Source organism: Dermochelys coriacea, chromosome 3 (assembly GCF_009764565.3).
Source record: "Dermochelys coriacea isolate rDerCor1 chromosome 3, rDerCor1.pri.v4, whole genome shotgun sequence".
Classification (NCBI taxonomy): Eukaryota; Metazoa; Chordata; order Testudines; family Dermochelyidae; genus Dermochelys; species Dermochelys coriacea.
In genome coordinates, this window is record NC_050070.1 from 35954464 (window position 1) to 35970024 (window position 15561).

Genomic DNA, 15561 nt, shown 5'->3' on the forward strand with positions numbered 1-15561 from the left:
TCTCTAAGGTGCCACAAGTCCTCCTTTTCTTTTTGCGAATACAGACTAACACGGCTGCTACTCTGAAACCTGACATTTATTAGAGCATAAGCTTTCGTGAGCTACAGCTCACTTGAAGTGAGCTGTAGCTCACGAAAGCTTATGCTCTAAGAATGTGTTAGTCTCTAAGGTGCCACAAGTCCTCCTTTTCTTTCTGCGAATACAGACTAACACGGCTGCTGCTCTGAAACCTGGCACGGGTAAACTAACTCTGGGGGTAGTGGAATATCGAGACGTTCCTGCCAAGTGTTTCCGTGCAGCTGCTGGATTTCCTCTTCCAACAACACGTGTCTTGCCTAGGAGGGAGGCTTTCGAACTTGTTCCTCTGCCCCAGGCAGCCTGTTTCTGCCCAGTCGCACGGAAGCTTGTGGCCCGCGAGCTCCCGGCCGGGCGGGGGTGGGGAAGCCGCGGCCCCTTTGCTGCCCGGGCGCCTTGGCAGCGGGGCGGATCCCGCGCGGCGGGAGGGCCCGACTGGCTGGCTTAGAGCCGGGCCGGCGCGCCGCGGGGCAGCATGGTGGAAGCGTGGTACATGGAGGAGTCCGGAGAGGACCAGAGGGCTCCGCACCGGCAGGAGCCGCCCCGGCCCGTCAGCCTGGAGCAGCTGCGCCGGCTCGGAGTCTTCCACTGGAAAGTAGGCAGCGAGACGGGGCTGCAGCGCGGGAGCGGGCGGCGGCGCCTGTAGCCCGGCCACTCAGCCAGGGGCCCCCGGGAGGCCCTGGCCCGCAGCCTCCAGCCCGCCCGGCTGCCGTCGGGTCTCGCAGCAGCTGCTTGCGCCGGGCGGGCCCCTGGGCCCAGCCGCCTCCGCCCGTGGACTCGTTTAGCGCGTGCGAGCCCCGGCCTGGCCCGTAGCGCGCGGCAGCCCGGCGCTGCACGTGGCCCGATCCCTGTTCCCAACCCCCGCTGCAGCGGCGGGGGCGGCTTGAGGGCGCCCGCTGGCCTTTGATCCGGGGCTGCTTTGCTCTTGCCAGGTCCCCCGCCCAGGGTGGGCCCCCTCCTCTGCCCGAGCCACTTGCCGTCCGTCTTTTAAATGAACTCTCTGCACTTCAGCCCCTGCCTGTGCCAAGAGCCTGTGCCGCAGCACTCGCACCCGCCGCCGTTGGACCGATGCTCCCGCTTATTCCTGAAATACCATTCACTTCCTGGCCTGGCTTTGCCTGTTAATACTGGAGATAATGGAGACCCATCTTCATGGTCCAGTGGGTCAGAGCCTGTGCCAAAGGAAAGCCAAAGGTATCAGGTAGCCTAAAAGGCCTGTCTGGGCCCAGACATGGTGCTTCAATAAGGAATTGAATCTCAGTGCAGGGAGGGCCCAAGGAGTGTCGGTGTCCTGCCCTTGTAATTTTAAAAATCATGATTTGGTTTCTTTTAAACAGAAGTGAAAACCTAAGTTCCCCGCCGGAATGGGAAGCATGCGTGCCTGCTTAAATGTAAAGGGGGTATCATGTGCTTTCCAACCTCGTGTGCGGTTTAATGTACACAAGACAAAACCTAGGTTTCAGAGTAGCAGCCGTGTTAGTCTGTATTCGCAAAAAGAAAAGGAGTACTTGTGGCACCTTAGAGACTAACAAATTTATTAGAGCATAAGCTTTCGTGAGCTACAGCTCACTTCATCGGATGCATCCGATGAAGTGAGCTGTAGCTCACGAAAGCTTATGCTCTAATAAATTTGTTAGTCTCTAAGGTGCCACAAGTACTCCTTTTCTTCTTAAGACAAAACCTGCATCACGGGCTTAGCCTCTTAAGTCCCCACTTTTCAAAATTAATTTAGCTTAAGTCTGAGGCCTTGTCTAAACTCAAGAATTGTACTGCTTTACCTAGCTCAGTACATTTGGGCAGCTAACCGTGATCTCTCCTTCCCACAGGCTAATTCAAGGGGTTTCTAAAGTGAAGTACCTGTACATTGGTGGTGCTCTATAATGCAGGGCTCAGCAAGCTCTGGCACGTGTGCCAAAGACAGCATGCGAGCCGATTTTTAATGGCTCGCTTCTGCCTGACGGGTCCCAGCCCCACTCAGCCCACTGGGGAACCAGGCTGGCAGTAGGCTGAGCAGGCCTGCGGCCAGGACCCCGGCAGGCAGCAGCGTGCCATTAAAAATCCTGCCTGCCCCGGCCCGCTCTTCTCCGCCCCCCCGCAGGGGCAGGGTGAAGAAGCTTGGTCCTGCTGGCTGCTGCTGCAGGGCAGGCAAGGTCCCCCCTCCCCGCCTCCGCCCCTCCTCGTCTCCCTCCCTGCCGCTGCGCCCCCGCTGCCCCAGGGAGGAGGTGGGGACAAGGCCTTGGGGAAGTGGGGTGGAATCAGGGCATATCCCCTCCAGCCCCCTGCTGTGAGCTGCTCTGGGCAGGGTGCTGGGAGCACCCCCAGGACTCTAGCCCACACCCCCAACCCCCTGCCCTGACCCCTGCACCCCCTCACGCACCCCCAGCCCTTACCCCTGCACCCACTGCACACACCTCTAGCCCTCTGCCCTGACCCCTGTACCCTCACCCCCCCTTCCTCTGCCCTGATCCCTGCACCCCCCCATACACACCCAACCCTCTATCCTGATCCCTGCACCCCCACATACCCCAAGCCTCTGCCCTGACCCCTGCACCTCCCCATGACCCAGCCCTGACTCCGGCCCCCCCACATCCCATGCCCTGACTCTTGCATCCCCCACATTCCCACCCCCACCCTGAGCATCAAACAGGAGCTCCCACACATTCCCATCTGCACTCCTCACACCAAATGGGAACTGCCCTGGTAAGCACTCCACACCCAAACCTCCTGCCCCAGCCCTGAGCCCTCTCCCTCATTTTAGCTCCTGGCCAGATCCTGCACCCCAACCCCCAGCCTGCTCCTTCACCCCCAGCCCTGTGCTCAGTGCACTCCCACCCTCAGCTCAGTGCAGAGAGAGAGGAAGAGAATGGGCTAGAACCAGGGAGAAGGTAGGTACCCACTCTATGTGGGCAGGGCTGGGATCCCAGACCGGCAGCGGGCTGAACAGGGCCAGCAGCCGGGACCCTGGCTGGCAGGAGCCGGCGGACGGAATGCCAGACCGGCAGCGGGCTGAGCCGCTCAGCCCACTGCCAGTCTGGAGTCCCGGCCGCTGGCCCCGCTCAGCCTGCTGCCGGCCTAGATGAACAGAACTCCAGGCTGGCAGTGGGCTGGTGGTGTAAGATCAGTACTCTAATTTAATTTTAAATGAAGCTGCTTAAACATTTTGAAAACCTTGTTTACTTTACTTTACTTTTACTTTAGTTTAAGACTTGTAGAGAGAGACCTTCTTAAAAACGTTAAAAGGTATTACTGGCATGCGAAACCTAAAATTAAAGTGAATAAATGAAGACTCGGCACACCACTTCTGAAAGGTTGCTGACCCCTGCTATAATGGTGGGTCAGACTGAAGAACTGCATAACTGAGCAATTCTGACACCTAGGCTACAAGCCAGACAGTCTTGTACTGTAAAATGTATCCCTTATGGATACACAAGATAGAATTCAATAATTCCTGTCTCCCAGTCACATGCTGGGTTCACTAGAGCAAGTAGCCTTTATAAGAGACTCTTATAAGCCTGATATGAGAAACTCTTTTAGGGCTGTGATATGTACCTGTGGTGCGATTTATAAAGGTTTTTATAGCATGGTATTTATTGCATAAAGTGTAGGCTTATCAGTAAGAGGTCACTGAGCATATTGTTAATTCCTACCAAAAAAAAAAAAATAGAGCTGAAAATGTGGAGCCTCACACAGCCTCTTTCATTTGGGTTATTAAAATGTTTCCCACATCCGGGAAGGTGGAACAATAATAGATACTGAGCAAAGAAAGTCTGTAACCAGAGCAGTTTAATGAAGTTTTAAAATAATCGATGAAGACACCCACCCTCCCTCCCCACATTGTTGTTGCCAACTTTCAACCGAATGTTATTTATTTATTATTTATCTATGTTGTCATGCTGCTGCTTCCCCTATTAAGGCTAATTTGTTTTGGAAGCATGCCTTGCCAGGGTTGGCAGGCTGCCTGGTGGGAAAGCAGTAGTGAAGTAACTACGAACAACGAGAATGTTCCTCCTGGTAACTCCAAACTTCAGCAACTGTGCAGGGACAATGACAATCCTGCTGATTAGTCATGAGGGACTCCCAGTTGTTTTCTTTGTGAGGGACAGACACTATTCACTCCAACACTGGGATTCTGGCTCTGGAACGAGAAGCAGACTCTGTGGGAGCAGTGTTTGAAGGCAGATTGAGCTCGCTTCCCCAGTACGTCCCGCTGAAACACCCACACTGACTTCGAAAAGCTACCTTTTCTGTAATCCCTTTTTTCCCTGTAGACTACACAATAACAAATAAATAACCTTGCTGGACTTGTTAGTAACTAGTATGTAACTTGAAATGTTATTTATACACTAACTGACTGCACTTTTTGGTTTTGGAAGCGGTTGTTTGGGTATCCTGGCTGTCTCTCATGGATGTTTGTTTGTTTTTAATTCCTCCTTCCCTCCCTCGAAAAAAATCACACAGTTGGATGCTGACAACTATGAGACTGACCCAGACCTAGCAAGAATTCGGAAAGAGAAAAACTATTCTTGGATGGATATAATAACGATACATAAAGATAAGCTGCCAAATTATCAAGACAAGGTAAAGCAGCCCTGGTTTGGAGCTGAGAAGGGAGTAAGTTCTGAAGTCTGCCACTAGAGCGTGCACCAGCTTTTGAAGTGCACGCTCAGAACCTGCTCTTTGAACAATAGATTTTTCCCCATTTTTAAAAATCACATTGTTTAGTTTTTAGCTTTTCAAATGACTGTTTGGATTCTGTTTTTAAAACGAGAGAGGGTTTTGTGTTTTCTGTAATTGCTTTCGCTTCTGTGGCTTACATATGATGCCTTTTAGAATGGTTCCCATTAATAAGAGTGGCTCTCATTTGTCATGTTGAAACTGCACATATGCAAATGGAGCCCTGCAAACACTATTAGATTATCATCCACACTAAGTCAGGCCATTGCCAGCTTGGGGCTTTGGCAAAATCTTTCCCCAGTGAACTTCAGAGCAGCAAGCCCTGAGCTTGGTCACTGCTGCCCTAGGACATGGGGGTAATTTTAATCAACAATAACAAATCCCTCAGTACTGTCATAAATAATTTCTCAGTGTTCTTAGAAAAAGGAGGCCACTCTTGGCGTGGTTGTCAAGGTGATTGATTTTAGTGCTAAGAATATTTTAACATGCTCACCATTGGAGGGAATTGGAACTTCTGCCAAATTCATTTTGATGGGAATTTGTGACCTCCCATACATTTGAAATAACTTGTGAGCATGCCCACTTGACAGTTTTCAAACTTGAAAGACGCCTACAGCTACATGCACTTTGGGGATTGTCAGCCTGCAAAATGTATTAGTTGGTAATTTAGTTCTTTTGTCTCCAGTACATTTTTTTAAAGTCTGAAATGTGCTAATACTTGAGGGGTACGAGGGATTTGTGCAGTTCCCCAGCTGAGAAATGTTTTAATTTGGGGAGCTAATGTCCTGGTTGCTTCAAAACAGATCAGCAGGAACAATGTCAAGTTCTCAGTTATGCATTTTATAATGAAACTCCTTCCTCACCAGTTAAACATAAAGATGTGCCACTCCAACTGAATGTGAATGGTATGGTAACTCAGGAGTTCGGTGCAGATGGTGAGGTTTCTGCATATCCATCTTAAATGGAGTTGTTCCTCAAGGGTTCATCACTTCCTTCCCTACCCATGGCATTGCAGTAGTTTCCTCTCTCTCTTCTTCCCTACCCCGCAAGTCCTCATGGGACTCCTTCAGAGCCTGGCATTATTGCTCCTAAATTGCCTCAAAGACAAAGTATCCTTCCTCTCCCAAAGATCTGAGAGAACATTATCTCTGCTGGTTAGGGAGCGAGGCCTTGAATTTGGGACTGTGACCCAGGGTCTAATTCTTGTTGACAGTACAAATCACTATGCAGTGGGAAACCTGGCTGGCAATAATTACTTATGTTGTTCTCATGTAGATGATTAGCTACAGTAGGCAGTGATGTTGCATTTGACTTATTCCAGTGTAAAGTGACAGGGGACTTCAGCTCTGTCATATTGTGCAAATAATTGTACAACTATAGATGAATATTATCCTACCAAGCATAGACCTGACTTTATGTGCTGTTAACATAGTCTAGTAATGCATTGGTCAGAGTTTTATATCTTTCTGGACTCCTTTATAAAGAGAGTCTCCCAATGTCTGGGAGACTATCTATAAGGTGCCACAGGACTCTTTGCTGCTTTTACAGGTCCAGACTAAAACGGCTACCTCTCTGATACTTATCTCCTTATGCCCTTGTATTTATATTTATTTCTTTGTTCAACAAACTTAAAAAGAAATATAATATCCTCTCCTTCCTACCCTAGATAAAAATATTTTATGAAGAACATTTGCATTTGGATGATGAAATTCGCTACATCCTTGAAGGAAGTGGCTACTTTGATGTTCGAGACAAAGATGACAAGTGGATCCGGATTTTCATGGAAAAGGGAGACATGATAACTCTTCCTGCTGGCATATATCACCGATTTACACTGGATGAAAATGTTTGTATATGGCTTTATCTCTTATACTCCTAGGTATATGTGTTGACAGACAAGTGTACAAAGGCATATTGCATATTGGTGACTAAATATGCTATTTCAGATCTGCAGTTCATTAAACTAGGAATGTAAGGAATACAAAATGATTTATAGAATCTGAGCTTTCACCTTGTAGTTGCCAGTTCACATGCAGCTCATCAGTAGTGACTTCAAGTCACAGCCATCTTAGACATGTTCTGTATCTTGTGTGAAATCAGCGTATTGTCTGAGTCCAGAGATTCTACGGCAGGGGTGGGCAAACTTTTTGGCCCTAGGGCCACATCAGGGTTGCAAAACTGTATGGAGGGCTGGGTAGGGAAGGCTGTGCCTCCCCAAACAGCCTGGCCCCTGCCCCCTATCTGACCTCTCCCACTTCCCACCTCCTGACTGCCCCCCTCAGAACCCCTGACCCATCCAACGCCTCCTGCTCCTTGTCCCAAGGCCACCCCCCTCCCAGAACCTCCCCCAATCCAGCCCCCCCCCCCTCCCTGTCCCCTGAGTGCCCTGACCCCTATCCACACCCCCGACCCCTGACAGGTCCCCCAGGACTCCCACACCTATCCAACCACCCCCTGCTCCCCGTCCCTGACTGCCCCCTGGGACCCTCTGCCCTCTTAACACTCCCCATCCCCTTACCATGCTGCTCAGAGTGGCAGGACTGGCTTATTGGAAAGCCTGAGAGGTGCATGGGCGCAAGCCGCGCTGCTCGCGTGGTGGCGTAGCTACAGGGGAGGGGGGCAGCAGGGAAGGGGCTGCGGGTAGCCTCCCCGGCCAGGAGCTCAAGGGCCGGGCAGGACAGTATCTGGCCCGTGAGCTGTAGATTGCCCACCTCTGTTATACAGCTATCCATCGCACAAACTGCCACCACAGTTGGCTGAGGCATGGAGACTGATTCATCTAGGCTGAAGACAGAGCCGCATAGGGAAGTTTGAATTGCCTCTGTTCTGTACCTCTTCTGTGGATAAATTGAGCATACTTGTCTTGGCATCTTTCCTGAGTACTAAACTTGCCTGTAGAGAGGGAGTGTAGTCTAGTGGCTAGAGCCACAGTTGGCAGTCAGAAATCCTAGATGAATTCCTGGCTCTGCCATTGACTTGCTCTCTGATTTGCTGAGAGGGGTTATATGTGTAATATAGCCCAAAGGCCTTATCTATCTGTGGGAATAGCCTTGAATCAGCAATTAGTGTAGTTGCCCTGGTGCTGACTCCCACCTGTGGACAAGGATGTGCTCACTTGGTGCAAACCCCAGCACTGCATGTCTATATTCAGGGGTCTGTGCTGGTGCAGCCACACCAAGGCCGGTGTCCCAGTATAGGCAAAGCCTGAGGGACTTGCTCAAGGTCATGGATTTTCCCCATCTGTGAAATGGGATAAGACTTTATCTGCCTTACGGGGTGTTGAGGATCCTCTGAAGTTTTAAAAACAGTATATAAGCGCAAAGTACAGTTACTACTACAATGGCCAGGTTGCTAGGAACACTGAAGCAAAATAGTGATGGAACTCCCAGGTTGGTGTGAAGCTCCTAAAGCACCTTGAGATGCTTTGGAAGATGTTACAGAAGTGGAAAGTATCATAAACCTCAACAGGAGTTGTTAACTCTATAATTCAGATGCCTCCAAAAGGAGCTGTTATGCTATTTGCAGTTTCCTTTTCCTTCCGCAGAACTATGTGAAGACAATGAGGCTGTTTGTTGGAGAACCAGTCTGGACAGCATACAACCGGCCAGCTGATCACTTTCCTGCTCGAGGACAGTACATGAAGTTTTTGGCACAAGTTGCACAGTAGTACTCTCTGAAGTCTAATGTGTGGAATGTCCTCAAGCCTGAGCAGAATGTAAATTGGGAATCCTGTATGTCAATACCACTCGCTGTGGGATGTGTTCTGTTTCCCCTGTCCAAATGTGCTTCTCTAGCTCTAATTTTGGGCGGGTGAATGGGGAGTATGGACAATGCTTAATATTCATTCTAGTCTGAAATGATGCTATCAAACTACTTCAGATGATTGTATTTAATTAAAAAACAGCTGCATTCTCTCAAAGAATCTGCACAAGATGAATTTACATAATCAGAACCTTCATATGCAACTTACCTAGCTCTGCCCTGGTACAAATGTCTGTGACTTTGTTATAATGAATTGCAGTGATTTACTTTTGTAGCATTTTAATAAAATGATTTTCTACCTTAAAATGTCTGTTTGTTAGCTATTTCCATGTCCTGACACTAAGAAACCCATTGGACAATAGCGTTTCTGTGGCCGTGCTAACTGTATTCCGGTCCCAGCTCTGTCACTGACTTGCTTTTTGACATTGGACAAATCATTAACTCTGCTTTAATTTCACCATGTGTAAAATGGAGATAAGTAGAGTTATCCACCTTGGTCCAGTGTTTTGAGATCTTTAGACACTGTGTAATTGCAGGAGTATTATTGAAATAAATCTCAGCAATGTCAAAAATGACAATGTTTTTGTCTAAATGTTTGCTTTAAAAGGAAAGTTTGCCTGCAGTGCAGAATGTTGTGCATGCTCAGTCTCCTGATGAGGCTGTAATTGGAGTGTAGATCAAGACCTGCAGATTCTTCACTGCTGGGCCCTGTGTGCAGTTGTTTACAGCTGTGCACAGTGGATGTGAACTGATACCATTTCAAATTAGTAACATTTTAAACCCGGTTTGCACAGGTGCAAATGACTCTACAAGATAGTGGGAATGGAGGCCTGGGGCATATATGGGGATAAAAGCCCTGCGGCACAGCTGTGGCTCGCCCAGGCTGATGGAGTTAAGGTTGCAGGGTTAAAAATTGCTGTGTAGATGCTCAGGGTGGAACCCGAGCTCTGGGACCCTCCATCGTCACAGACTCCCAGACCGCTGGCTCCAGCCTGAGGTCGAAGATGTATACAGCAATTTTTGAGCTCCACGAGCCCAAGTCAGCTGGGCCAGCTGGCTTTTTTATCTCCGTGTAGATGTACCCTGTGAGTCTTCATATTATATTCATTGGATTAGGTTGATTCTGCCCACCTTACTAAAAAGGTTCTTCCAGTTGCCAAGATCCTAAGTTCCCTTTTGTAGTGACAACTTTTCATTATATTGCAGAGTCTGGATTTATAAAGACTTGCAGTTATTTTTAACCCTTTAAATGTTTCTGAAAATGAAGTCGTGGTTTTGAAGAAAAGATGTACTATTTAGAATCCTAAAAGTCACAAATGTATATAGAAATGGCTCCAACCTTTCGTCCTAGCTAGTATGATAGCCACACACAGGCCATGAAGAGGTTACTTAGAGCTTTTTTGCTCTAGTTAATGCCATTAATACCACCTGGTGCACCTGGAAAGCGGGTGGTAGGCTGAGAGGAAATTAAAGCAAGGAGCACAGAGCAGTCAAACAGAGAAGGGAAAGGACTGGCAAGAACCAGGGATAAAGATATTCAGAGAAGCAGCAGGAGTGCATTACTCCTATACTGGGCCCTAGGAAAAGGAGGCAAGAAGTGAGGGGAGAAGCCGTGCAAGTCAGCATCCTGAGAATAGGATGGATGACCAAAAAGAATAGGAAGAGAGACTGAAATCTCAAGCCCTGCAAGTGTGGGAGTGGTTTGGATGATGGTGTAAGCACTGATAAAAAGGACATAAGTATAAGTGCCAAGTACACCACTACAGAAGTACTTAAGCCCAAGTATGCTATGGAAATAGTACGTATGTATTTATAAGTTAAAGTATAGGTCTAAGCGGAGTACTTTCAACTCCTGTATTCTCTGCAATTGTCAATATGTGGACAACTAGCTAAATTATATAAGCACATAGTGGAAGAGAAAGAAAACGAGGAACAATGAAATTTTATTCATATGAAGAAGTAAATAACAATGAAAAAAATCTCTCAATTGTAAATACATTTATAAATTTCCTTTCCATTTTATATATGTATGATATTATGTACAGACAGCATCATTCCATAAAATGGATATTTCAGTAACCGCAACCATATCATTCTGAAGATGGTTCTTTTCCGGGAGTCTCCCTGCTGCTGGTGGACTAGGAAGCGAATCTCCCCACTGCTGGTTGCAGTGACCAGTCAGAAGTGAAGGGGGCAGAGCCTGCAACAGCAGGGCCAACAGAAAAAAGCCCTGGCAGCTGAAACTCAGGGCCCAGACAGGCCGGGAGAATGGGTTTGGGGGGTCAACCAATATCTGGGACAAATGGGAGGCATATGCTTGTTCTCAAAAAATATTTGAAAAGTACTTGCAGATTTAAAAAAAGTTACTTAAAACTAGGATTATCAATTAATTGTAGTTAATGCATGCAATTAATGCAAAAAAATGAACTAGATTAAAAAAATTGGTATTTTTCACAATTTTAATTGCACTGTTAAACAATAATAAATACCAATTCAACTTTATTATAAATATTTTTGGATGTTTTTCTACATTTTCAAATATTGATTTCAATTACAACACAGAATACAAAGTGTACAGTGCTCACTTAATGTTATTTTTATTACATATATTTGCCCTGTAAAAAAGATAAATAGTATTTTTCAATTCACCTCATACAAATCCACTCAGTCCTACTTCTTGTTCAGCTAATCGCTAAGACAAACAAGTATGTTTACATTTCTGGGAGATAATGCTGCCCTCTTCTTATTTACAATTTCACCTGAAAGTGAGAACAGATGTCCACATGGCACTGTTGTAGCCGGCATTGCAAGGTATTTATGTGCCAGATATGCTAAACATTTGTATGGCCCTTCATGCTTTGACTTGTAAGTGCTAAAATTTTACATTGTTTTATTTTTGACTGCAGTTATGTAAAAATAATAATTCTACATTTGTATGTTGCACTTTCACAATAAAGAGTTTGCACTTAAGTACTTGTATGGGAGACTGTCCAGATATTAGGGCGGTGAATCTAACCTGTAGCTCCAGAGCCACATGCGGCTCTTCAGAAGTTAATATGCAGCTCCTTGTATAGGCACTGATTCCGGGGCTGGAGCTATAGGTGCCAACTTTCCAATGTACCAGGGGTGCTCACTGCTCAACCCCTGGCTCTGCCACAGGCCCTGCCCCTACTCCACCCCTTCCTGCCCTCTCCCCTGAGCCTCCTGCAAGCGATGAAACAGCTGATCGAGAGGTGCGGGGAGGGAGAGGGGAGGTGCTGATCGGCAGGATTGCTGGTGGGTGGAGGCTCTGGGAGCAGGGCAGCAGGGTGGAGGTGCTGATGGGGGGCTGCTGACATATTACTGTGGTTCTTTGGCAATGTACATTGGTAAATTCTGGCTCCTTCTCAGGCTCAGGTTGGCTACCCCTGTATTAGGGGCTTTCTCTTATACAGGCAACTATACATGCCCCCCCACCCCACGCCCCGCGAATAAAATGACCTGATTTTTCATATTTGCTATCTAGTCACCCTATCTGGGGGAGCTCTCGCTGAGACATTGGAGGCTAATATAACCAGCAGGCTAATGCTACTAACCAATGCCTTTACCTTTGCCATCTATTCCCTCTCCTTTCCTCCCAGATGTCATGTCCACAGCGATTTCTGTGGAAATCTCACTGTCATATACAGAATACAATACTGGAAACAAAACTGAAGTGCAGCCTTGCTGTGTTGCCTCCACAGATGGATATATACACCCTGGTGGTACAGCACGGGTATGGTACCCATCTCTCTGCTGTCAAGACCAACACATTTCGGCTCGTGCCATTTTCACAGCATGAACTAGCTCTAGAATTAAGTGAGGATAGAAATGAAAACTTTCTGCTCCAAACCCACAGGCCTGTATCACTGTAAATAAAAGAGAATCTTTGGAAATGAGAATAGTATTAGGATTTAGCTACAGAGAGGCAGGGGAATCCACTGGAGCTCCTTTGCCTTCGAACACTTCAGCTCCTAAGATTATATCACCTTCGTAGGTCAAAGTGCAGAATCACAGCAGGTGACCTCAGGATGGCGGGGGCCGAGAGCTCTATAGCCTCAACTAAGCCCACAGACGCCTGGTCGTCCTCCATCAGCATTCCCGCTGCCTTCAGGCAGGGGCGTGTGCATGTGCCAGGAAGAAGATGGTGTTCCCATACACCTTGGAGGCTGCCACTATAGCTGAGGGCCCCATCACCCTTGTCGATGCCCATGCAGAGGTTTCAATGTGGTGTGAGGCATCCGCCAGGAGGCGATGGATGCTGTGGCTACTGGTCACGGTGGGGATGGGACTCTGATGTAAAAAGAGGAGGCAACGGCAGCTGTAGTGGATGGAGGGGCCACAGCAGGTGGCGATGTGGCAGCAGATAGGGCCACGCCCACCTGGGCATATACCACAGGGCTGAAGAGTGAGTGCTCCCAGAGGTGGTGGGAAGGATGCCACAGTTGATGGAGGGCCACAGCCGCCAACATGGAAGGAGCCTTCTGGGCAGCAGCCCCAACCGCCTCCTCCAGCTGCAAGGGGAAGCCCAGCCTGGTCACAGCATCACAGGTGTGTTCTTTACAGTAAATAAATTTTCTATTATAGTGAAGTATCCAATATGGTTGAGGGTTCCTATAAACCCATTAAAGCTGTTAGCTGTTCTGTTCATTGTTAGTAAATATTTCATAATATTTTAAAAATCCCTGTACTTCTGTTCTCCATGATTCTCTGACATTTTTATGCAAATTGAAGGGCATTTCATAATTCTGTTACACTGAATTGTTTGGCTAAGTGAACATTGTCCCCAGGGTTAACTTTTGAGGCAGGGGATTGTAGAAAGGGGTAAGGATGGTCTCATGAGTAAAGCAGCTGAATATTATGCAGGGGAATTGGATGTGGTTCGGTTCCCTCTTGCAGTACTTAGATGCCAAATGGGCAGTTAGGCATCAAAGTCCAACATTTAAGTATCACTGAGATCCTCAAAACCCCCATTCAGCCACCACCTAACCTGGAGATGCCTAAATTCCTTAAGTGCCTACAGCCATGGCTACACCAGAAACTTATGTTGACTCAAGCTATGTTGACATACAGCTGCTGCAGTTATTACATCACTTGTGCACATGCCTACTTGGCTCCTTTTGTTGACGGTGTGTGTATGCACCAGGAGTGCTTATATTGCTGCAGAGTGCAATGCACCATGGGTAGGTATCCCACTGTGGAACTGCCACCGTCCAATGCACTGTCTTTTGGGAAGTTTTGTCAATGCATGATGGGGCCGAAACAAGTAATGCAGGGATGACTGGGAGCGTGGGGTCAACTTCCCAGTTTGCAACTGTCTCCATCACATAATTTTCCTGCCTTTTTTTCAAATCCTACAAACATGCCCTCCTCACTGTTCACCATCTCTGACAGAAAGATGGGTCCTTCACAGCACTGCACTATTGACATGAGCATTGCAAACACAAGGTGCATGATCCCAGAGTATTTACAGAGCCCCAAGAAGAACTGAATGAGTGGGGAGCGTGACGATTCTTTGGAGGACAGATTGCTGTGGGACATTGCAAGAAACAATTCAAGGTTCTTCCTGGTGCGGCAGCAGATGATAGAGCACCACTTCTGGCCCTGAGAAACAAGCACTGACTGGTGAGATTACATCATAATGTAGGTTTGAGATGATGAGCAGTGGCTGCAGAACTTTTGAATGCAAAAGGCTACATTCCTGGATCTGTGCACCAAGCTTGTCCCAGCTGTCCAGCGCAGGGACACCAAAATAAGAGCGGCACTGACAATGGAAAAGCAAGTGGTGCTTGCACTGTGGAAACTTCCAATGACAGATGGAGTCCTGTCTGACCGGTAGCAATCTAGAGTTGGGAAATCCTCTGTGGGGGCCATTATGATGCAAGTGTGCAAAGTAATTAATCGCCTCCTGCTATGTAGGACTGTGATTCTCAGAAATGTGTAGGACATTTTGGCTGGAATTGTGGCAATGGGGTTTCCAAATTGTGGTGAGTGATAAACAGCATGCAAATCCCTTTTGCACCAGACTACCTTGCCAGCCCACTGAGTATATCAACGGAAAGGGCTACTGTGTTTATGAAAGCATAACTGGGGACACTTCACCAACATCAATGTGGGCTGGTCAGAGAAGGTGCATTATGCTTGCATCTTTAAAAACACAGTGCTGTTCAGAAAGCTACAAGCAGGGACTTTCTTTCCCGACTAGTAGATTACCATTGGAAATGTTGAAATGCCAATGGTTATCCTGGGCAACCTAGCCTACCCCTTGCTCCCCTGGCTCATGAAGCCATTCACCTCAACAGCACCAAGGAATGATTCAACTACCAACTCAGCAAGTGAAGAATGACAGTTGAATGTGCTTTTGGTTGTTTGAAGGGTTGCTGGCATTGTTTACTCACAAGATTGGACCTCAGTGAGAAAAATATCCAAACGTTTATAGCTGCCTGCTGTGTCCTGCATAATACCTGTGAAGCAAAGGGGAGAAGTTTCCAGTGGGCTGGAGGGCGAAGGTGGAGTGGCTATCTGCTGAATTTGATCAGCCAGATACAAGGGTTACTAAAAGGGCTCAACATGGAGCTATGTGGCTCAGGGAGGCTTTGAAAGACCATTTTAACAGTGAGCCAAAGTAGTGTGTGGTGTTGTAGGGTGCTCTCCCTGGCTTTGCTCTTTTGTGGCCTAGGAGGAATTGTGTGGTGATAACATTGTCAATGCACCTATTCATTTTGTTTGTGAATGATTCTATGAGTTGTGTGACACCAACAGTAACAGGTAATTGGTTGCATTCAGAACTGCTGAGCATTCTGCAGCAAATGTGAACTAATAAAGATGAAATATCTTCAAATAATGGAATGGCTTTCACTGGTCAGTGTATGGGAAGCTGTGAATGTCTTTAATGACCTCCAGGTGGAGTGGTATGGGTAGTGCAATGACCCCAATGCCATGTGGAATGTTGGCGGGGGCAGAAGGGTGGGCACAGGGAATGTCCCTATATTGAGTTCTCAATGGGCTGCAGAGGAAGGTGAGCCTGGGATT

The 15561-nt window shown here is 47.5% G+C and overlaps 1 protein-coding gene across 1 annotated transcript; it reads left to right on the plus strand.

Annotated features, from left to right (window-relative positions):
- The first annotated feature begins 395 nt into the window (after positions 1-395).
- On the plus strand, positions 396-8813 carry ADI1 (acireductone dioxygenase 1). The gene is made up of 4 exons (XM_038397896.2): positions 396-670; positions 4534-4653; positions 6416-6595; positions 8294-8813. Exons 1-4 carry the CDS (start codon positions 551-553, stop codon positions 8414-8416), a joined length of 543 nt encoding a protein of 180 aa, XP_038253824.1. The 5' UTR covers positions 396-550; the 3' UTR covers positions 8417-8813.
- Positions 8814-15561: the final 6748 nt, after the last annotated feature.

Coding starts and splice junctions, on each gene's coding strand:
- ADI1 (XM_038397896.2), top strand. CDS start 551: ATGGTGGAAGCGTGGTACATGGAGGAGTCCGGAGAGGACCAGAGGGCT. Junction 4,654..6,415: donor TGCCAAATTATCAAGACAAG/GTAAAGCAGCCC, acceptor TTCCTACCCTAG/ATAAAAATATTTTATGAAGA. Junction 6,596..8,293: donor GATTTACACTGGATGAAAAT/GTTTGTATATGG, acceptor TTCCTTCCGCAG/AACTATGTGAAGACAATGAG.